Below are 22,501 nucleotides of genomic sequence, written 5' to 3' on the forward strand. Positions count from 1 at the left end.
TTTTCGCATTTTCCCCTACTTGAAAAAATACTGAAGCCGCGCGTTGAAAATGAGTCATCAGGCACATTTTCAGACGGCTAAGGACTTTAAGGACCTCGCCATTCTCTACCTCAGACGCCTCACATCCTCGCCTCTGGAGAGGCGTGTTCGAACGCGGTTCAGGTCCCCTCCCTTCACCGCACCCGGTTTCGCGGGCCTGAATCGGTTTTGATTGGTGTGATTTTTTTGTACCGCGGAAACCGCGAGACCGCGCGGCTCCCAGGAAAGGGTGGGGACGCCCTGCTTCAGCGCCATCGAGAGACCAGCATTCGGGTCCGCCGCTCGTGTTTCTGACTCTAATGAAGGAGGAGGGGGACTAAACAAAAAAAAAAACAAAAAAAAAAAACAAGTGTCCTCCTTAAGTACTCCTGCCTGGCAGACTGCCACATAAAAATGAAAAAAATAAAAAATAAAACAGAAAAACAGCTGGGAGGAGATGTGCCTTTTACAGAGAGTCCTTCAGTAATCAACTCAGCCCAAGAAACATAACACCAGTCAACCGCACCTGCGTTGTGTTTCCCTGAGCCAGGTAGCCAGGGATGTGCGGCTATCCCAACGCACTATGGAGACCAGCAGCAGATGTCTCACACGCAAAATTAATGTAAAAAGTAAAAAAAATAAATGAAAAAAGCACTGCTGCCAGACCTATTAAATGCAGTGCCCCACAGAGAAAGCCAGTCTCTGTCTACAAGGAATATATAACCTGTGTGGCTTCAGCACAGCAAGGTAGAATCCTTTCAGCAGAGATGAGTCTATACTTGTTTTTAGTGTTTTTTGTGGTCTTTTTTTTTTTTTTTTGATGGAGTGATACTTCGCAGGTGGCATGAATCTCATTTGGTGCATATGGCAGGAGCCTGCCACGGTGGCAGTTGTTAAAAAAGTTAATAAATAAATAAGATCTGCAGTTTCAAATTAACACACTCAAGGAAGCCCACATGCTGGAGGGCTGGTTCATCGAGCCCCACGCGCAGAAGTGAAGAAGCTCACGTTTCCTGCTCCATTCACACTCTCTCTGTTGCTGTTCATTTCCTATCAGCTACAGGTTATCTGGATTGTGCCTTCGGTGCACTTAAACGTGGCGGCAAATCGGCAGTTCCCGAAACTGCAGTTTGCCCAGTTTAATGGGAAACTGACATTTGAGTGCAACAGTATAGGTGCTTGTGACAGGGGTGGGGGGTCGGTCCTTTTTGACAGCGTCCCACTTTTTTTAATGCCAGCAAGACTGTCAGTTCTGCTCTGAGAGTTCCCCTCCATTGTAAAGAACAAACACTGGAACGTACTGAATGTACAGGTGCTCCAAACGGTCCACAGGGTGAAAAGGACAGGTGCATTCTGTCCCGATCATACCAGCATCAAGTGTGCCTTGGAATCCCACAGAATGCTGCACTGTCACGGCCACTGCGGAAGCCAGGGCTTCAGCTGGTGGGAAGTCCATCGCACGACAGCGCCTCCGCTGGCCTGGAGGGCTCCTGCAGCCTGGCACGGTCCTCCATCGGACTGGCAAGCGCGCAGCTCTGCCAGGGGATTGGCAAGTGACAGGAAGCGGCAGCTGGCCGTGTTTGTCCCGCGGAATAGGCGAGCATCCTCCGGAGGAATTCACATAGGATGTTGCAGCAACGGAACGCATGTACAAAATTTAACCGGGGAATTTAACTGGGGATCCCGAAATCTGGGAATGATGAAAAAATAATCACTTTTAAAAAGCTGTGTGTAAATTGATTGGTAGGCTTTGCTCATGTTTAGCCCCCAGAACAAACCCCAATAAACATTCAGACTGAAATACACACGTTCATCTCCACACTCGTCCACAGCCGTGAGACATCTTTAACCGCACGAAACTGAAACCATCTGCTCGCCCCGCCTCCCCCCCCCGCCCCCGTTCCCCCCGCCCCCGTTCCTCCCGATGACATGTTCACATCCAGTTATGTGAAAATGATAAAGCGGCGCAATTTGTTCAGTCATCTGAAAAATCACATGCCATTTGAATCCGATTTCAGCAGCGCATGAGTCAGTCAGCCAGTCAGTGTGGAGTTAGCTTGCGTGACCCGTACCCCCCCTGCTCCTCTCAGCGGAACACGGGGGCCACAAAGGTGCAAAGCAGACTCATTATTTTACGCACTGTCCCGTAGACTGGGGTTATGCTGAATTAAAACAATTGTTCTAGTCTTGTGGAATTTTTTTTTTTTGTGTCCTCTGCTCTTTCAAATTGTAGTTAGCAGAACCCTCTGTTGTCCAACTGGAACGCGCTGAATAATGCATCGTGCTGAAAACATATGCCTTTAATGTCAATCAGCACTACTGCATTCTGTATCTGCTGCCGCACATCACCCTCGTATCATTAAAGTTGAATTTAAATACGGAAAAAATAGCTTACGGTGTTTTTGTTTTCCATAACAGCATTATCAAAACGGCGGGAACACTCGCAGCTGAACAGCAGATAAATTAGAACGGACGCACTGAATAACGAGCTCTGGCACACAGTAGCTGTGTGAGTTTGCCCACCGCGTTAGGCTCGATAAGTTCGATCGCTTGCTATCGTTTCTACGACTAGGGCGGCGAGTCAGTGTTCTCCTCTGAGAAAGTGCAGCGCTGTTCTTTTGCACACGCAGTCGTCTTAAAGCTTTACGACCGTGCGCTAGAGTACATGCTAACTCGTTTTTAAGACATAATGGAATGTACAATAAAGGTTTAACTTTACCGCGATACCTCTTCTGCCCACCACTCTGGACATAGATACAGACATAAAGAATGTATTAATAATTCATATTTGATGTTATTGTTGGTTTCTTGCTATTGTTGTTCTCTTCGGTATCTGTCTGGCTGTTGCATTATTGCTATCATTGTTGTGGTTGCTGTTGAGATGTTATGTATTATCATTACCAATTCTATTGCTCTCAATATTAGTCATAAACATTGAGGAAATAGTATTTATAAAATGGGATAAAAGGAACTGGTCTTGTAACCTAAAGGTCACAGGTTCGATTCCCGGGTAGGACACTGCCGTTGCACCCCTGAGCAAGGTACTTAACCTGCACTGCTTCAGTATATATCCAGCTGTTGACATACATGCAATGTAAGTCACTCTGGATAATCGCGTCTGCTAAATGCCTGTAATGTAATGTTGTAGAACTGATAGTAGTGGTAGTCGTAGTAGTAGATGTAACTCACTTTGTGCAGTATTAATCAAAACAAACAGACTCAAAATGGCTTTCTTTTCACACGGTACACCCTCAGTACCTGCTTTAATGCTGGACCACAATTTTAGTCAGGTTTTGGGCTGAAATTTCCTGTGTGATGTATACGGTAATGTGGGTCACGTCCATCGCCAGTGTGACATATGTAACACTATGGCTGTTAATTCTAAGGTGGTATGTAGGGACCATTATGGGTCTGTACTCTCCAGTGTGATGTACAGTATAGGGCATGGCATTATGGGTCTGTAGACCGCAGTGACATGCATAGGGCATTATGGGTCTGTAGACTGCAGTGACATGCATAGGGCATTATGGGTCTGTAGACTGCAATGACATGCATAGGGCATTATGGGTCTGTAGACTGCAATGACATGCATAGGGCATTATGGGTCTGTAGACTGCAGTGACATTATAGGGCATTATGGGTCTGTAGACTGCAGTGAAATGCATAGGGCATTATGGGTCTGTAGATTCCAGTGTGATTATAGGGCATTATGGGTCTGTAGTCTCCAGTGTGATATATATAGGGCGTTGTGGGTCTGTAGTCTCCAGTGTGATATATAGGGCATTATGGGTCTGTAGTCTCCAGTGTGATATATATAGGGCATTGTGGGTCTGTAGTCTCCAGTGTGATATATAGGGCATTATGGGTCTGTACTCTCTATTCTGCCATACAGGACTATCTCCACTGTCCTGCGTGACATTTAGGGAAGAGTGCGCCTGGGTGTGTACTCGGGAGCGGTGTGTACAGTAGGGCATTGTGGGATACCGTGCGCTCAGGTTCTATCTGGAGCAGTTATTCCAACCACCTGCTTCCCTCCGCCTCTCCACGAGCCTGACTGGCAGATGGGTCCTCTGATGTCACCCTCTCCACGTCCCCCGTCAGCGCAGGGAGGTCCGTGGCACTCGGGAGCTGGGCATGCTGGGAGATCTCGCGTGCGAACGGAACGCACGCCTCCTCCTCCACCCAGGCCTCAGGTAACAGATTCCTCCTTACCTCATCAACTTCCCTCACGCCGAGCGTTGCTCCAGATTTTACTCTTCCCCCCCACCCCCCCCACCCCAGTGCCCCCCACCCTCACCCGGAGACGCATGGTGCACAGCCACCTTCAGCCACTCAGCTCAGCTCCTCAAATAGAGACATCTGGTCATGCTGGGGCCTGACAGCAGTCACTGCATACAATTAGTCTCTGCGCAAATGTCCCGTTGCCACAGAAACCGTCACCACCACTACAGCCTGCAGACTCCTCCCCCCTTCTTATACAAGGTGGACATTTTAAGTCTCTGCTCAAATGTCCTGTTGCCACAGAAACTGTCACCGCTACAACCACCACTACAGCCTACAGACTCCTCCCCCCTTCTTATACTAGGTGGACATTTTAGCCTCTCCACAAATGTCCCGTTACCACGGAAACTGTCACCGCCACCACTGTACACTGCCGTCCACCAATGACCAAGGTGGTCATTTCAACACTCACTTTTGATTGATCTGTTGTCTTTGGTTTTGCCGGTCAGCTGAAGAACCCCAAAATGGGTCCTTTTGAGCCCTTTAGGGTGACTTCACAGTTTTGCATGTGCGCTGATAGCGTTGATAATGGTGTACATTAGTCAGACTGACAAAAAAATAAAAAATAAATACATAACATTCTGTATTTATTCAGGCAGGCACCGTCATCCGAGGCCACTTGCATCCAGCTCGCATCTGATTCATTATCTGCCTTATACTTCCGGACATATTTACCGAAGCCTCAGTGTGCAGGAGTTGCTCACGGGGGCCTAGCGGCTGCTTTACCTGTGATTCAGACCTGTCGGCTTTTGGCCCCGAGCCCGGGCTCTCCAGCGCCAAAGCGCTGCTTCCACAGCCTCGGGACGAGCCAATCACACGAGCCCGTACGCTCGGGCCCGGCTGACACACGCGCGCGGGGTCTCAGAACACCGCCGAACGTCACGCCGCCATTTAATAGAACGTTACATCACTATGAATGTATAATACGGCTAAGTGGCAGCTATGAATTATGTCTCACTACCGCGACGATACTGTGGTTTTGAAGCTTCACGCAAGGAGAGAGGCAGCGGGGATGAAATATATATATATAAATGTGGGTCACAGTAGCTCATTTTAAACTGCCAACAATGACATTAGCCCCCACCCCCCCGTGCAAGACAAGAGTTGGCGGTCGGATCACGCTAGCGTTTTCGGACAGGCACCAAATTAACGCGGTCGTTCGTCGCTAATTATCGCAGATTTTTACAGTTCCAATAAAGATGACTCAGCTTATTTCAATAATGCATTACTGTATTACTAGGGGGGGCCATATCTCCACGTCGGTCGCGGTTTCAAGATCGCTTCATCTTGCGTATGGAATTACAGCAAGTGAGTCGCTTAATCGTTACGAATCTAATGCCTACCTACAACCGGCAGTTCACTATTTTTAAGGAGCGCAGATGGTGCGCTCGCTTCAAATCCCCTCATCCGTTTGCGTCTTGCTAGTGAACGGAACTAATAAGAAAAATAAGCCGAGGATGATGAAGAGGGAGGAAGACGAGCGGTGGTGTGATCTGCCAAAGTGAAACAGGCCCCTGTTTCCTCCTGCCAAAAAAAAGGCTCAGGAAATGTTCATGACTTTAAGTCCTGGAAACAACAGAGCACGGTCTTTGTGGCTGACAATTTTAATAATCAATGAATCACTTGTTTTGACAAAACAAAAAGAAAATTTGATCACAAAAAAACAAAACAAAAAAAAAAACGATGAATCACTGTATGAAGCAATCGGCTAATTGCCCTTCGCTCAAGAGGAGGAAAAAAGGGGGAAAAAAAACAAAGAAAAGAATTATGTAACATCGAGAGACAATCGTGCAGCCAACAAGCTGGATGCTAATGCAGTATGAAAGAACTAAATGGATAGAGGAGCACAGGGCAAGTGGGGGGGGGGGGTTCTGCAGGAAAGCATCTGCCTTCTCTTTCATTCTCTCTCTCCTTCTCCCTCTCTCTCTCTCTCTCTCAGCATCACCGCCAACAGCTCAACATCTATATTTGCTCCAGCTAAAATTCTGAATGCTATTTTTTTTTCAAGTGACTTTCTCTCCATAAACCACTGTCTTTTGAGGTGGAATGCATCACACACACACACTTGCACACATACACACACACATTGCACACACTCCCTTGTACACATAAACACGCACACACTTACAAACACACAACATGCACACACCATGCACAAAAACACCACACACTACAACAACACACACAACTACAACACACCACACACACAAACACACACCACCGCACAGACACCTGCGAACATTGCAATTTGACACCACCCCAACACATCCGCCGCCCCCACGGCCTGCCACGACAACACGCGCACATTGCAGTCTCAATGAACACCAGCGGTGCCCTAATTGACGAAAGACGCCCTTCACCACACAGCACACTCAACCAGTTACACCACCATCATTGCAAACAACCACAACACACAAACAACACGCACACAACACAACACACACAAGCACACACAACGACCATTGCACAACAGCACACATACGAGACACGCACACACCCACAACACACACACACACACACACACACACACACACCTCGTGCTTCCCTCATTTGACCCTGGAATGAGAGTTTAACCCCGTCGCGGCGGGCAGCGCACGCGCCGATGCGGTCTCAGAACGCCGAGCGGGCGGGGCCTAATCTGCGAAGAGGACGCTTCCTCACACAGCAACTTTTTAATCGCGTTACACGCCTCTCTGCGAAAAGAGCCACAAACAAAAACGGCAGCAAAGCGACAACGCTAAAGCCTCCGAGCGCTTAGGAGGGAGCCCATCGGAGGCGAGACGGTCCTCGGAAACGCGGCGTGTCATCTGAGGTAAACGAGGCTGCAATCGAACCCGGGCGAAACCTCGCCACCGGTCCACGCGCTAGCCCGTGACACAAATCCCTACAGCAGGCCTTACGCAAGACCACGTGTAATCGTAACCGGCTGCGTCTGTAATATTGCTCCGCTTCTAAATCAGCATCGTGTTTCCCAGCGACGACCCGGTAAGGCCATGGCGGTAAGGATCTTACCTCAATCCGTAAAGCACGGTGCCGTCCGGGTGCAGGCGGATCATCCGGTTCTTCACCGTGACGCCGTGCACGAAGGACTTTTTGTCGTTGAGGAAGTACGTGTCCGGGACCCAGAGCTGGTCGGCCACGCGGTTGTCCAGGGTCAGGTTGAGCGGGATCTCCGAATAGGACAGCCGCTTGTCCCGCCAAGCTTGCTGGAAATACATCGTCAATGTGTAGTCCTGAAAGAGAGAGAGAGAGAGAGGGAGAGAGGGAGAGAGGGAGAGGGAGAGAGGAAGAAATAAAGGGAAAAAAAAGACTGAGGGAAAATAGGCAACTTGGGACCAGGGATCTGTTGTCAAGCTATGGAAAGAAAAGAAAGAACGAAAAAAAAAGGAGAAGAAGCAATTCACCCCGGTGTTTCTCGACTCGTTTTTTTTAAACCGCCTTTCAATATTAAACGACGTCGGCGAGGGGGAAAGCGGGAGGGGTCACCTGAGGAAACGGGGCGATAAGTGGTACAGGAGGGCGAGCGGAGACGTGGAACAAAAAAAAATCCTTCGGGTCGAATTAATGTCAGCGTGCTACGCTGAATCGGATCTATCCCCTCTGACAACAGAAAATAAATCCCCGGACCGAATAACATGCCTCAATACAACCACTGATAAACCACATCTTTGTACAGCTTCTGTTTTTTTGTTGGATACATTATCCACTGGCTAACAAAAAAACAAAAAACAAACAAAAAATAAAAACAGACAGCACTTCAGAACCCTTGTTGCGTAGGCCAGTGATGCCCAATCCTGGTCCTGTCGAGCTGAATTTGGTCTGCTGGCTTCTGCTGAAACTCGGCACTTGAGCAGCACAGCAGCTGATCAGTTGAAGCAGCTGATTGCAAGGCTGACTCGGGTCACCTGGTTTCTTGGGTTTCTTGACTCGGCTGCTGATCTTAAGGGGAAAACAAAATACGGCAGACCCTGTGCCTCTCCAGGACCCGGACTGAGGGTCAGCTAATAGTGTAGCTGGTGTAGCCTATAGTTTTCAACACAGCATCCCTCTCTCGAGTAATGAAATGTATATTTTGGCCCAAGAAGGAAAGACAATTTGTAAACAGAAATGTGAATTATCTGCAGTAGATATAGTGTAATCATATACGTTACATTATAGGCATTTAGCAGATGCTCTTATCCAGAGTGACTTACACTAATTTTTACATGGCGCATCCATTTATACAGTTGGATATATACAGAAGCAATGCAGGTTAAGTACCTTGCTCAAGGGTACAATGACAGTGTCCAACCTGGGAATTTAACCAGCAAACTTTAGGTTACAAGGCCAGCTACTTACTCATTATACTACGCTGCCTCCCATATACAAAAAAAATTCAGGTAGAGAAGTTTGTTCTCATCACAAGATGTTGTTTAACTGATTAGCTGTGCATACAAATATTAGTATGGAGCTTTTTCAGCTGAACATATGGAAAAATAATGACTAAAAAAAGTGACTATATTTAACAGACAAGTGTCTCTTTAAACTCCAACCCACGGCAGACTGTAACACTAGAGTCCTTTTCGAACTGCCAGACTGATCTGTGAAATTTAATTCTAATTTAAATAAATGAATTCATAGAGTTCTACTGTTTTGTCACACCAGTGCTTCCAGCTCTTCCATAAGTGCAGGAGTATTTTATTTTATTGATAGCACATGTGCACATGCACACATACGCACACAGACACGCATGCGTGTACATATGACAAGCACGCTCACACGCACACACACACGCACACACACGCACACACACAAACTAGACACATTAGTCAGCTGGAAACCCCTTGAGTGCGGATTGCCAGAAAAGCTCTTGAATTTTTCAGTATATATGACATTTGGAACACAAAAACAGCAGACACTGCGTGGCAAGACCTAACATTTTCTGGCAGCAACAGAACACAATGTCTGAAAAGGTCTTATAAATAAGTAATTCTTAAAAGTGTTAATAAATAAAAAATAAAAACAAACCATTTGTTGTGTCAGGATTAATTGTCAGATCCTCAGGGACAGTCCTGTTGCTGGCTAACGTGCTAACGTGCTACACTGCATAAACCATGTACAGCCATTTTGTTATGCGTTTACATGTGGTAAATTTACATGTGAATAAGCGAAACATTTTCAGGATTTTGAGACATTCTGGTAAACACTGGACACAGCACACGGCACAAGGGAATTTTTAATCGCAATCAAAAATGCCCGCGCTTATCAACTCTCACCACTGGAGTTTTCACAGCTGGCTGTAGGTGATGCAGCTGTAGCTCACCTCCATAGCAACGGGGTAAAGGTGGAGGTAGAGGTGGAGGTGGGGACAGTGGGGAGAACAGGGGTGTGTGTGTGTGGGGGGGGTGAGGTGAGCATGAAGGTCGAAGCCACCGATCCGACGATCCTCCGTAATCGCCGTGGAAACGGCATCGCGGAGGGCGGGCCTCTCCGCAGAAAGCTCCGGAATCTCTCGCGCCCTCGCCCCCGCAGCCGCGGCGCGGTTACGTAACCACCCTCCCCGCCGCTGCGCCTCGTTCCCACGGCGACGGCGACGGCTCGCGTGCGCGTGCCGGTCTCAGCCGCCACCAGACCGTTTACAGAGAGCGCTAACCGCTCCGCCATCGGCTCACGCGGTCATTTACTCTGTGTGTGTGCATGGGTGTGTGTGTGTGTGTGTGTGTGTGTGTGGGTGTGTGTGTGTGTGTGGGTTGTGTGTGTTGGGTTGTGTGTGTGTGTGTGTTGTGTGGTGGGTGTGTGGTTGTGTGTGTTGTGTGTGTGTGTGTGTGTTGTGGTTGTGTGTGTGTGTGTGTGTGTGGGTGTTGTGGTTGTGTGTGTGTGTGTGTGTGGGTGTTGTGGTTGTGTGTGTGTGTGTGTGTGTGTGGGTGTTGTGGTTGTGTGTGTGCGTGTGTTTTGTATGTCTGTGTGTGTGTGTGTGTTGTGATGGTTGTGTGGGTTGTGTGGGTGGTGTGTGTGGTTGTGTGTGTGTGTGTGTGTGTGTGTGGGTGTTAGGGTTGTGTGTGTGCGTGTGTTTTGTATGTCTGTGTGTGTGTGTGTGCATGGGTGTTGTGGTTGTGTGTGTGTGTGTGTGTGCGTGGGTGTTGTGGTTGTGTGTGTGTGTGGGTGTTGTGGTTGTGTGTGTGCGTGTGTTTTGTATGTCTGTGTGTGTGTGTATGTAGTTGTGTGTGTGTATGTGTGCGTGGGTGTTGTGGTTGTGTGTGTGTGCATGTGTTTTGTATGTCTGTGTGTTTGTGGTTGTGTGTGTGTGTGGGGGGTGTGTTTGTGTATGTATGTGGTTGTGTGTGTGTGTGTGGGTGTTGTGGTTGTGTGTGGTTGTGTGTGTGCATGTGTGTATGTGGTTGTGTGTGTGCGTGGGTGATGCGGTTTTGTGCATTTGTGTGTTTGTGTGTGTGTGCGTGTGTGTATCTGGTTGTGTGTGTGTATGTGTGTGTGCGCATGTGAGTGTGTGTGTGTATGTGTATCTGTGCTTGTGTGTGTGTGTCTATGTGTGCGTGCATGTGTGGGTATATGATTGTGTGTTAGGGAGGGATCAGCATTGATGGAAAAATTTTAATATGATTTGATGCTGTTTTTGCATGAGATCCACATATTTAAGTGCAATGCCTAGGCATATAAGCTCAACACAGTTAGGGTTTATAAATAAACCCCTATTTATATGCAAAACTCCACATATTAACAAATGTGTGCATATCTGTATGTAGACAACATCCATGTTTTATTGCCAAGTGCAATAAACTGTTTACAGATCTGAATAATTATCTGAATTGAATATGCGTAAATACACAGCAATATATATATATATATTTTTAAATCATCCTAATAAAAATTCTAGTCCCAGAGGCAGAAAACACCTAGAACCCCTCGAGTCTGAAAACATAATTAACACCTTGAACAGGTAAGATCTTTCCGCCTGACAGCCGTTGCCATCGGAGACGTGCTTACATAACGCGTCAATCCGACGCATCCTTACCTACGATGCCAAAAAAAAAAGAAAGAAAGAAAGAAAGAAAGAAAAAAAAATTGGCCTGACTACTTATTCTAATTGTGCCTAAGTAAAGATGATAAAGGTAAAATGTGGTTATGGGAGTCTTTTTAATGAGCGCTAATTATCGTTGACACAGCTGGGCTCGTTCTCTGAGGGAGGACGGAAGGGAGAGCAGCTGGATTGGCCCGGGCGGGAACAGCGTGCGCGCGTGAAGCCGCAGAAACGTGCGTCCGAGAACAACCGTAAAATGGGGGGGGGGGGGGGACGTTGAAGAACAAAAAAAAACAAGGCCCGTATAATTGTGGCCTCAAAAAGGAGGGGTGTACCACACTAAACGGGAATGCAGCTGCTGCCCAAACCTCCCCAGACCCCCACCCGGCAACTGGTCCGCCTGGCGGCTGAACGGGAGAACGGGTTAAATCCGCGAATCCCCCTGCGACGCTGCAGCGGAGTGGCACGCCCGCCTACGTCAGGCTTCCACACGGGGCTCAAACAAGCCGAAACGGGCATTTTGTGCAACACGGGTCTCCACAGGGTCATTTTGGGGTAAATGAGACTTCAGACTGCGGAGAACATTTTCTTGGCTTACAGGAGGTAAGTGGCTGGAGGGGGTAGGAGGGGGAGGAGGGGGAGCGGAGGAGAAACTTGGATAAATTGCGTATTTGACTTTCAGGAGGTGACAGGATTGTTAAGCTGAGTGGCTGTGCGTTTGGCACAATGGTTCACCACATCCTCCGAAGACCCGACGATTCATTTCTGTCCCCTTCAGGCGAGATGAGTCTCTCTGGTCTTAATCTCAAGAGCCATATATTCTATTATGGCTTAAACCTACACTACAACGAGCATCGACTAAAGATAAAATAAATACTAAATTTAGAAAATATTTTCACTGCAGCACTTTTTTTTTAATATGTGAAAATAAAAAATAAAATACTTCAACTTTTTTCTGCCAGGCCTCAGAAGGACATCAAACAGGTACTCCCTGGTTTCCTTCCACAATCCAAAAACATGCAGGTTAGGCCAACTGGAGAGTCTAGATCACCTGTATAGGTATTGAACGTGTTAATCCATTGTGATGGATTGGTGACCTGAGCGGGGTGTATATCTACCTCCAGCTGAATGCATGCTGGGATAGACCTCCAACCCCCCACCCCACCCCATGACCATGACCAGGAGTAAGCAGGTTAGATAATGGATAGATGGATAGCTGAAATTCACAACAAGGGGGAATGTTTATAGGGGAATGTTTGTGCCCCATTTGTAAAAAAAGAAAAAAAATAAGAGATTTCAATCTCAGTGGGGTATTCCTGGATAACAAAGGTTAGATGGTAGATAGCTGTTCTGTGCCAGATGGGTCTAGGTGAAACATTCCGTCACGTGTCAACCAATGAACGAGCTTCGCGCGATTTTCCGGCAGTGCGCACGTTCGTTTCGGCTAAGTGGCGAAGGAAGACGCGGTAGTCATCTTTCTCTCCCCGTCTTCCCCTGCAGCTGCTAACGCAGAACCGACTCATGCCTTTCCCCTAATGGGGCTGTCCAAATTAACATCCTCTTCATTACGGCGTGCAAAAAAAAAAAAAAAAAAAAAATCCCTGCGCTTTCTCCATCGAAACCTACAGCATTAACATCCATTATGAAGACGAACCCTGTGACAGCTGCTGGTGCTTCACTGTGCACTGCTGGACTTGACTGCGTTGTCATCTTCTTCCTTGCAACTATTTCAAGGGGGGCAGGAAAAGAGCTCTTCCTTGAAAACTGTTTCAAGAGCAGGAGTAAGGCAGTAGCACCCCAAGTAACTTTCTCTGCAAAGTGTCTACTGACCTGACCTCACAAGAGGTACTACAGGGGTGAATCTCAATTGAATCTGGTGGTACTAATGTACGAGAGAGAGAAAGAGAGAGGGAGAGAGAGAGAGCTGTGCAATTTGCACAGGGCCATTTCAAACGTCTAATCCAAGCCCACGAGTCCACGCATCCGTTTTCCTAGGATGGGATGGCTACTGTTCGAACAGGGGAGCTGGACCCCCCCCCCCCCCAGTCCAACGCGGAGATAGTTCCGGCCTGCCATTTCCAATCACGGCTTTTTTCTTCAAGACCCCCCAGCCAGGCACAATGCATTTTTCTCTCTGGGTGATTCATCCGAGGACTGAAAGGGAATGGACGTGGTCCTTCGCCAGCTCAAGTGTGGGCCAAGGGAGGAGGACTGTGGGATACGAATGTGAAAAACACAAATCGCTTTTTTTGGGAAAACGGAGCGGGCATGACACCGGGCCCCGCGGTTTTGTTCGTTCTGAAATAGGGCCCCGGGCCACAAATTTTGGAGATTAGAGACTGTGAGTCCTGGGAGGGAGGAGGCAGTTCCGTGGGCACTGTCAAGACCTTGCGGGGCACTGTGGAACAACATTGGGGGGGGAACAGAATCAAACTGCGTTCGTAGTGCTTCAAACCCCCCCCTAATCGCTGCGCTACGATGCCCCCGGGATGAGTCTCCCAATTGGAGCTTGACTCAGCCCCGCTGGGGGGGGGGGGTGAGTCACACACGCGTGCACGTGTCACATCACGGGGCTCTCAGTAGACGGACTCGGCCGAGGGGGAGAAAGGTAATTACGCATCGATAATATCCCCCCCCCCCGTGACCGCCGAAGTGAGCGCCCCGCTTCACGGTGGTGCCCCGCGCCCGCCAGGAGGGACGGAACTTCGGAAGCTGTAAAAAAAATGCTTGGAGCAGCGATGCAAATGTGCTTCCCACCCTTAACCGCGGTCTTTCCTATCGCCGGGTCTGTTCATGCGTGTTGATCCACACACATATAAGAGAATCTCGACATTTATATAAGAACTGGCCCGTTTTTTGTTTTATTTCTCCACGGCCTGAATGGTTAAGTACTATACCGTGTCGTATACCTCAATCGTCAACGGCATCGCAAAACGTTCACTGAAGGCGGCGTTTGGATTCTACGAAGTCCCTTGGCTTTCTGAGACAAATATACCTGACTTTCACTCGTCCAATCCTTGAGCGTGCCAGCCCAGTTTGGGGTGGGCTGATAAAAAAGGCCTGTCCGAGGAGCTGGAGAGGGCACAGAAACGATGCTGCAGGATCATGGACGGAACCGTCTTCTTCTCTTCCGTCACTGAGCGAAAGGCGTGATGAGGCCACCCTGCGTACCCTCACCAACACGCTCAAGGACAGCTCATCCCCTCTGCACGGCTTCCTGCCTGCAGCCTCAACACCCACCTACTCGCCTCATCAGCGCAGGGAGTCCACATTGCCCACGAGCAGAACCAAAAGACATGAACTTTCCCTTATTCTTCGTGCCCTAAAAGTTTAAAATGACTATTTATTTAGGTTATGCCTAATTCATGCTTTTGCTACGATTTGATTCGCTGTTCGTTTGAAATTCAGATTGACTGTGTTTTATGCTGCCGTGCCCTGCCTCGTCAAACTTTAATAAATGAAACTTGAAACTTCTACGGACCAAAAGGCTTTCACCGTGTGCAACAGCGTTATTACTTGACCTTGAACAAAAAAAAATCCAGGTAGCATGTTCTCACACGAGTGCCACAGTATCACTGAGACACGGCTCCACTTTTTTTTTTGTCAAATACTAATACTGTAGCTTATTCTTCTGCCTAGTTTGTTTTGTAGAGGAATAGTGTTCACTGTGTGAACTAAACTGTGTTCTTGGCTAGAAATAGCTGTACAAAATAAGTATTGTACCTTACTGAACCCGTGTTCAGCAGTTGTCTATGACCATGAAATGCACTTTTTGTACGTCGCTTTGGATAAAAAGCGTCTGCCAAATGAATGTAACGTAATGTAATGTCAACCGTAATAAATTCTGAACATACCCACATGCTCCAGCCAGCCAGCCAGCCAGCCAGCCAGCCTGCAATGTGGCGAAAACGCGAGCCGTTTGTCTCAGAATAATTTTAACGCTGGATTCCATCACGGACCCTCGTCCTTGAGGAAGAGAAATGGCCGCCGAGAACGGAACGGGCATCGCGTGGAATGTTACAAACGGAGCAAAATGGATCCCGAATGGTCTTCCTCCCGCTGCTCTCCCTGCGTCCCAGGCTCAGTAACCTGGTTTGGTCAGTCGGGTGCGCTTCCAGGACGGATTGCTTCCTCGGCCACTTTACATTTCTCACCCTTCCCTGAACTCTATTAATAGACAAAAGTGACCTGTAATTCAGTCTGAATGTACGGCTCGGATGTACACTCCCCAAGACGGAGCGATTTCATTGGAAGGAGGGATTTCGAAGCGGTCTCAACGGGTTTGCGCAGGGTACCACAGAACGGCATTGCAGGTTTTTTTTTTTTTGTTGAAATATTGCCATTGCAAAAAAACATTTAAGAAAAATGAAAAAAATGAGTTAAAAAAACAGAAATGTCATCGTTAAAACGGACGAGCTGCGGGGTCGAAGTCCGGATTGGCAGATCTTTTTAAAAGTGGGTTTTCGGGAAAACCTTAACTGTCAGTCTAATCTAATACACCCCTGAAATATTGGCCCGGCTCTAAAGTACTGAAATTGTTCCTAAGAGCAAGACGGGGGGGCGCTCTCCAGTTCGCTGCACCCCCCTATCATTCATTAAATCCCTGGCCTGAATCTCTCATCTCGTACAAGATGGTGCCCCCCCCCCCCCCCCCCCCTGGTACTGTCAGCGCTGCCTCTTTCCCAAGCCCGGTTCCCCTCCGTTCCCTCTAATGGAGGCACTTAGCTCTGCCGTTGTTTGACTCCAGACTATTCACTCAGTCTGACTCGGGTGCGCACGGACCTCGTTTGTATCTTTGGGGGCGATTGCCGGGCGGTGGCAGGGACCGCTCCGCAGATGGGGTTCCACCGGGAGGAATTTTTGTTTTTTGTTTTTTTTTTGCCAGTGGAAGGATGATGGAGGACCAATTTTTTTTTATAGCTTTCGTTGGTTGGAGAAATAAAAGAAGATGAATGAGAATAAGAAAAATAAAACTAACTTGTCTGTGCGTGTGTGTGTGTGTGTGTGTGTGTGTGTGTTTATATGCACCATGCCCTCCAAAATTGTTATGACCCTTGATAAAGATGAACAAAGAAGACTGAAATAAATCCAAAATAACATAGTCCCCCTGCAGCCTGATTATGTCCCCACTATGTTAGGTAAATGTAATTCAGGTGTGTGTGGTGTTTGTGTGCGTTTGTGTACTTATTCACATATTTCTATGCTTGTGTGTATGTGTGTGTTTGTGTGTGTGTGTGTTTGTGTGTGTATGGGTGTGGTGGTTGTGTGTTTCTGTACTCAAGTGCACATGCATTTGTGTGTTCATGCTTGCATGTGTGTATATAGAGAGGTGATTGTGATATTTGCATAGCACAAGGTTCAGACTCCTTCTGTCTCAGCGCAGCAGGCAGATGCATTGCCAGAGCGCTCCCATATGCAACGGCTGTCAAGCTGAGAGACCTCCGATATTGCATTCTCTACAGACGGGACGCCAACTGGGCGAGGAGAGAAAACCAAAATCTTCATGAATTACAGAAGGCCGAGGGAAAGAACTCGAACCCGATGAAGTGTGGCAAAAGTCTCAAACGGACAACGTCGGGTGGGGAAACATGATTCTGTGGTTTCATTTCTTTTTGTAGGGCGGTCGTGAACGTTTTAGATGGTGTGCCTCCCTGTTTCCGCAGATTGTCCCAGCTCGTGGACGCCACCTTGCACACACACCCCTGAACAAGAAAAAAAAAATTCGAAAAAATGACTTTTGCGAAAGGATGCACTTTTCTCTTTCCTTGCTCAAGCATCCTTCGGGAGTCTCCGAGCGCCTTGTTCTGAGCAACTTCAGGCAGCTTTCAAAAGGTTGGAATGTCCTCAAAGACGGGCGGAGCTCGATCGATTTCCGGGTCAGGCGAGGACCGAGGAGACGAGGATGAATAAAATGAGCGATTGGATTGAGCCCGCTATTTCCCTCCTGGCTGGAGTGGCCGGGGGGGGGGGGGGGACCTAAAGAATGGGCTCTAGGAGGAAGAGGAGGCTTTAGCACATGGTGTCCTTCCAAGGTGTAGGACGAGGTCACCTTGTGGGCAACAACTAGGCGTAAAGTAGAGAGTAAGAAATCATCTATCCGAAAAGTGGGCGTGAAATTATCGAGGCGGCTAAGGAACACCAGGACGGGACTTTGTGAGTCAGAGGAAACCATGCGGAGAGTCACAGGGCAAGAAATCGAGAAGGAGACTTGTCTGGAGCAGAGGCGTATTTACTCAACTCAGCAAACTGACCAGCAGGACTGTGAAACAGAAGGAAAATAACGGTAATTTAAAATAGAAATAAAAAAGACAGATGTGCGCAGTGCGGATTATGGGTTTTTTTTTTCCGTTAAGGGTGATTGTGGAAATGGGCTTTGCAAGTGGACTGTGCTTTTCAAAATAGTGCTTTTGCGATGTGGTGCGAACAAGGGGGGGGTGGGATCTGTGCATGCTTCAGCTGGCGTGGCGAGGGGGGGGGGGGGCAGTACAATCTAGAGCTCTCCATGCTAATAGAGCAGTGACCCGAAAGAGAACTCTTTCAATTGGATATTGTCTTCTGCCAAAAATATCTCCACTGCGCCTGATAAAGTGGCTCAGGGGTATAAGAGGACGACGGCGTTTCGACTTCCAGAGTCGCCAGAATCGCACAACTGGGCCTCTCAGTCCGCCAAGGCCCCGTTTGAAATCCTCGCAACAACTTCTGCCAGGAAAGTACACAAATGTGATTTCTCTCTCTCACTCTCTCTCTCCCTCTCACCCTCTCTCTCTTTCCCCCCTCACCCTCTCTCTCACTCTCTCTCACCCTCCCTCTCTCTCTCCCTCCCACCCTCTCTCTCTCTCTCTCTCTCTCCCTCCCTCTCACTCTCTCTATCTCTCCCCCCTCTCTCTCACTCTTTCTCTTTCTCCCCCTCTTCCCTTCTCCCTCTCTATCTTTCTATATATATATACACACACACACACCACTCACCACTGGCTCCTCACATCTATTCTTGTTCTTCTAAAGTGAGATAAATTACATGCTTGTGGGGGGGGGATGCAAGACGCCGACTGAGGACTTGCTCCAAATCCCCACCCCGTGCCAGTAAGATGCCCCCTCGGCCGCTTCTTCTGCCCCACGGGTCTGAGGGAGGAGGCATTAGGCGTCGTAAAAGGAGCCAAGCTCTAAACTCTGCCTCAAATGTCAGTCTGGAGCCAAGCAGCCATGTTCATCTGGCCCTGATGCATTTTAATGAGGCTTTTTAAAATGACGCATATTGCAGTCAAGCAGCTGTCCCCATAAACCATGAAAAAGCACACGAGAACAGCACAAACACACACACACACACACACACACGTAATACAAGCACATTTGTTTGATTTTACTACACATTTGTTGGCAAGCTAATTAAAATACCTGGCGAATGAAATACCTGGCAAGCTAAATAAAATACTTGAATCTATGTGTTATTCTCTCTTTTGGAAAGACTAGACCTGGCCTTGTTGACCGCTATTCTCAGCTATGGTTTTTTGCATAAAAACATAAAGAGTTGATTCGGGACACACACACAAATCCCACTTCTTGTAATTATGCTGTCCTAAAAAGTCCTTTTTTTCAATTTGTGTCCTCTTTTACAAACCACAATCTGGACGTTTCAGAGAGGGGGGTACAGGAGAACCAGAGACCCGGTACACCATTTTAAACATGTAATAGTTTTGTGTTCACTGAAATGCACACACACCTTTGTGTAGAAAAATAATCCTCTCTATCCTCCTTGTTCCTGTTGCTTTGTCCTTTTTGCTAACGCCCTTATCCATCGTTGTGTCCTGAATAATTAACAGGAGTTTTTTTTTATTTTTTGTTTTGTTTTTTGAATAAGCTTTAGCTCTAAATGCTGATGAAAACAGCCCAAATGTGACCTTACAACTCCTCCTGTTCCGTTTTCCTCCTTGGTTTGCTTTTTTTCCCTGGTACTAGGTGGCCGTGCATCTCTTATGCAATGGGACTTACTGGCGAAGAGGTGCCAGTCATCCCGCAAATCTCACACGTTTTGCAGGTATGTTAAATGCGCAGATGAAGCAATCCTTCCCATATTTAGTAACATCAAGAGCAAATGAAAGGAAATCTGGAAAGGAGGAAAAAATAGTGGCTTCATGTGTATTTACCACAGAAAGATTGAGAAAAGAACACGTAAAAGGCAGCCACTGTTCATCCATTTTCTAAACCGTGTACTCCTGGTCAGGGTCATGGGGGGGCTGGTGTCTATCCGAGCAGACATTGGGTAAAAGGCAGGAATGCGCCCTGGACAGGTCACCAATCCATCGCCGGCCTGCACACCATTCACTCACACATTCATACCCCAAGGACGATTTTGGCTCTTCAGTTAACCTAGCCTGCATGTCTTTGGACTGTGGGAGGAAACCGGGGTACCCGGAGGAAACCCACGCAAACACGGAGAACAGGAGAACTCCACACAGAAACGCCCTCAGCCGGGATTTGACCCTGGTACCTTCTTGTTATTCACTGCACTGCCATCCCACCCACCCCACCCCAGAAGCTTCACGAAAAGCAGGAAGCCTAGCAGCCTGACATGTCTGAGAGGTTATCCGCAGATCACAGCTTGAGTGTTGGTTAATGGTGAAGTTAGCCGTAAAGATTGGCGGTAATTGGCGGTGCTGAAAGTAGCCAGCGGAACGATGAGGGATGCGTCTCTCTCTCATCGTTTGCTCCGTTTTGCAGCATTTTGTGTGCGTGTGTGTGTGTGTGTGTGTGTGTGTGTGTGTGTGTGTGCCCTATCTGCAGCTCTGCAGCTTGCACCTCTGGGCCTCAGAAAACGGTTACCTTTCTCAAAAAAAAAAAAAGAAAAAAAAAGGCGCTGTTGTTGTCGTCGCCGTGGTTGCGGTTCTGCCGTAAAGCGATACCGCCGCTCGCGAGGGCGCCGCCGAACGACTCAATCTGAAGGCGCTATCTCCTCCGAGCTCCTGCATTTAAACTCCGGCATGGAAGGAAAGAGCTATCTCCCTCTCTCTCACTCTCCTCCAGGGGTGGGAAGCTGAAGGAGGATCTCCAGAGCTCGTGGCGGCGTGGTTATCTGGGAGCACGCGGCTATCTCCGGGTGGAAGTCAGATAGCCGGGGTCTGCGCGTGTCACGGAGGAAGGATCCTCTCACCCAGGGAGCTGCGCTGAGGCTTACTGCCAGAGTGGCTGACAAGCCATCCGCAGAACGAGTGATGTACAGGTTTGAGTTTCTTTGCGCTCGACCACTCCGTCTCATGGAAAGAGTGGAGCAGTATCATTTCAAATCACAGCAAACCCCAATCCTTTTTTTTTTTACACTGCAGAATTTTTTTATTGCATCTGATTCTGGTCAAGAAATGTGCTTCTGCTCGTATTTATATGTCCCTCTCCTTTCTTTATTCAGCATTCTCATTCTTCGCTCGTCATTGTTCCGAGTCAGTGTTCTAGAACTCCACTGCTTTCGGTCACCAGTAGTGATTGTGACATCAGCATTAGAATGTTCAGTTAATAAAATTCTAATCCCATATTTGTGATCTCACACATTAAAGGATTGATAACTGAAAGATGGCTTTAGACCAGGGCTGTCCTGTTCCTGGAGTTCTACAGTCCTATTGGTCTTCACTTCAACCACAACAAAGCACACCTCATTCGAGCTGCTAATTAGTACAATCAGGTGTGCCAAATCAGGGTTGAAATGAAAACTTACAGGATGGCAGATCTCCAGGAACAGAGTTGGGTAGCCCTTCTCTATACTGTGTAGGATTGCAGCTCTCCTATGCCTAGCATTGCTCACCTCTAATATAGGTAAATATGAATATGGATATTGTCTTCTTTTCACCATGATATGTCAACATTGCTGAAATGGCAGTGGTACACTACCGTGAGAGTACACTGGAAGTACACCGAACAGCCAGATCACGACTCTCTCCAATTATAACAGGTGTGTCACATCAGGCTTGGTAGGTCCCGCCTTTTTGGACATCTGATGATCTGAGTGGGCGCCACGGAACACGGGGTCTCCCGACCCGATCTGATGAGGGGGGAGGTCCGGTCGCCGTGGCGACGCAGAGGGAGGACCGGAGGTCACTGCGGCGATGACCCCCCCCCCCCCCCCCGCCTGCTCGGAGGGTGCGATTAACCCACTTTCGGCTGTCACATCCCATAATCCCCCCGGTTCAGCCGTTACCGTGCTCCGGAGGGAGACGGGCGGGGGCATTACCGCTCTGCCGTGTGCTGCACGGGGCCAATATGCTGTCAATTCCCGCCGTTACCCCGGCAACGCGCTAACGAGACGCGACGAGGAAGCAGATCGCCTTCATCTTTCTCGCGGTCGCCGCGGAATCTGCATAACCGGCTCTAAAAATAGCCATCTTTCTGCAGCAGGCGTTTAAAAGTCATTTTAGTTCAAAAAAAAAAAAGGGGGGGGTACAGATAAAAAAGCCGCAGCAGCATCGGAGAGCTGTGATAAGGACATAATCAGTTTTGCCTCTTTAAGACCTGTTTTCATTAGTCATTAGCACTGTGCACTGCTGTAGCCTCCTCTGAGCCTGGAATGACTGTGCAGTGTGTTAATCCAGGAAATATGTATGCATATGCGCGTGTGTGTGTGTGTATGTGTGTGGGCTGTCTGTGTGTCTGTGTGTGTGGGTGGGGGTGTGTGTGCGTATGTTCGTGAGCATGTGTGGGGATGCATGTGTGTGTGTGGTTTTTGTGTGTGTGTGTATGTGGTGTTTGTGCATGTGTGTGTGTGGTTTGTGTGTGTGTGTGTGGTGTTTGTGCATGTGTGTGCATGTGCGCATGCATGTGTGTGTGTGGTTTTTGTGTGTGTGTGTGTGTTCGTGCGTGTTCAGGAGATGCGTGTGTGTTTTTATTGGGTCTGACTCCCCAGGGCTCTCTCAGACTCCTCCAGCAGAGTGTCGGCCTGTCCTCAGCTCTCAGCCGTGGGGGCTCGTGGTGAGACACACGGAACCCTCCGGTCCCCCTGGCAACGGCACCACCAACAGCAGACAGCACAGTCTGCCGTCCTCTCCACAGGACCGCAGGCCCACAGGCCCACTGACACCACCGTCATCTGCGCTCCCGTCCTGTCCTAGCATGCCCCGTCTGTCACCCTGTGTGTGTGTGTGTGTGTGTGTGTGTGTGTGCGTGTGTGTGGATGGGTGGGTGAATGTGTGTGCATGTGTGTGTGTGAGT

At 48.3% G+C, this 22,501-nt stretch overlaps 1 protein-coding gene across 2 annotated transcripts in view; it reads right to left on the reverse strand.

The window, feature by feature from the left end:
• The window catches only part of LOC135262708 (gamma-aminobutyric acid receptor subunit beta-2), a 67,275-nt gene that overhangs the window by 26,678 nt on the left and 18,096 nt on the right, over window positions 1-22,501 (reverse strand). For both annotated transcript variants that reach the window (XM_064349854.1, XM_064349852.1), the window contains exon 4: window positions 7,312-7,532. In XM_064349854.1, coding sequence (XP_064205924.1) covers window positions 7,312-7,532 — 221 coding nt within the window. The remainder of the gene's footprint in view (window positions 1-7,311; window positions 7,533-22,501) is intronic.

This window comes from Anguilla rostrata, chromosome 9, assembly GCF_018555375.3.
Source record: "Anguilla rostrata isolate EN2019 chromosome 9, ASM1855537v3, whole genome shotgun sequence".
Lineage (NCBI taxonomy): Eukaryota > Metazoa > Chordata > Actinopteri > Anguilliformes > Anguillidae > Anguilla > Anguilla rostrata.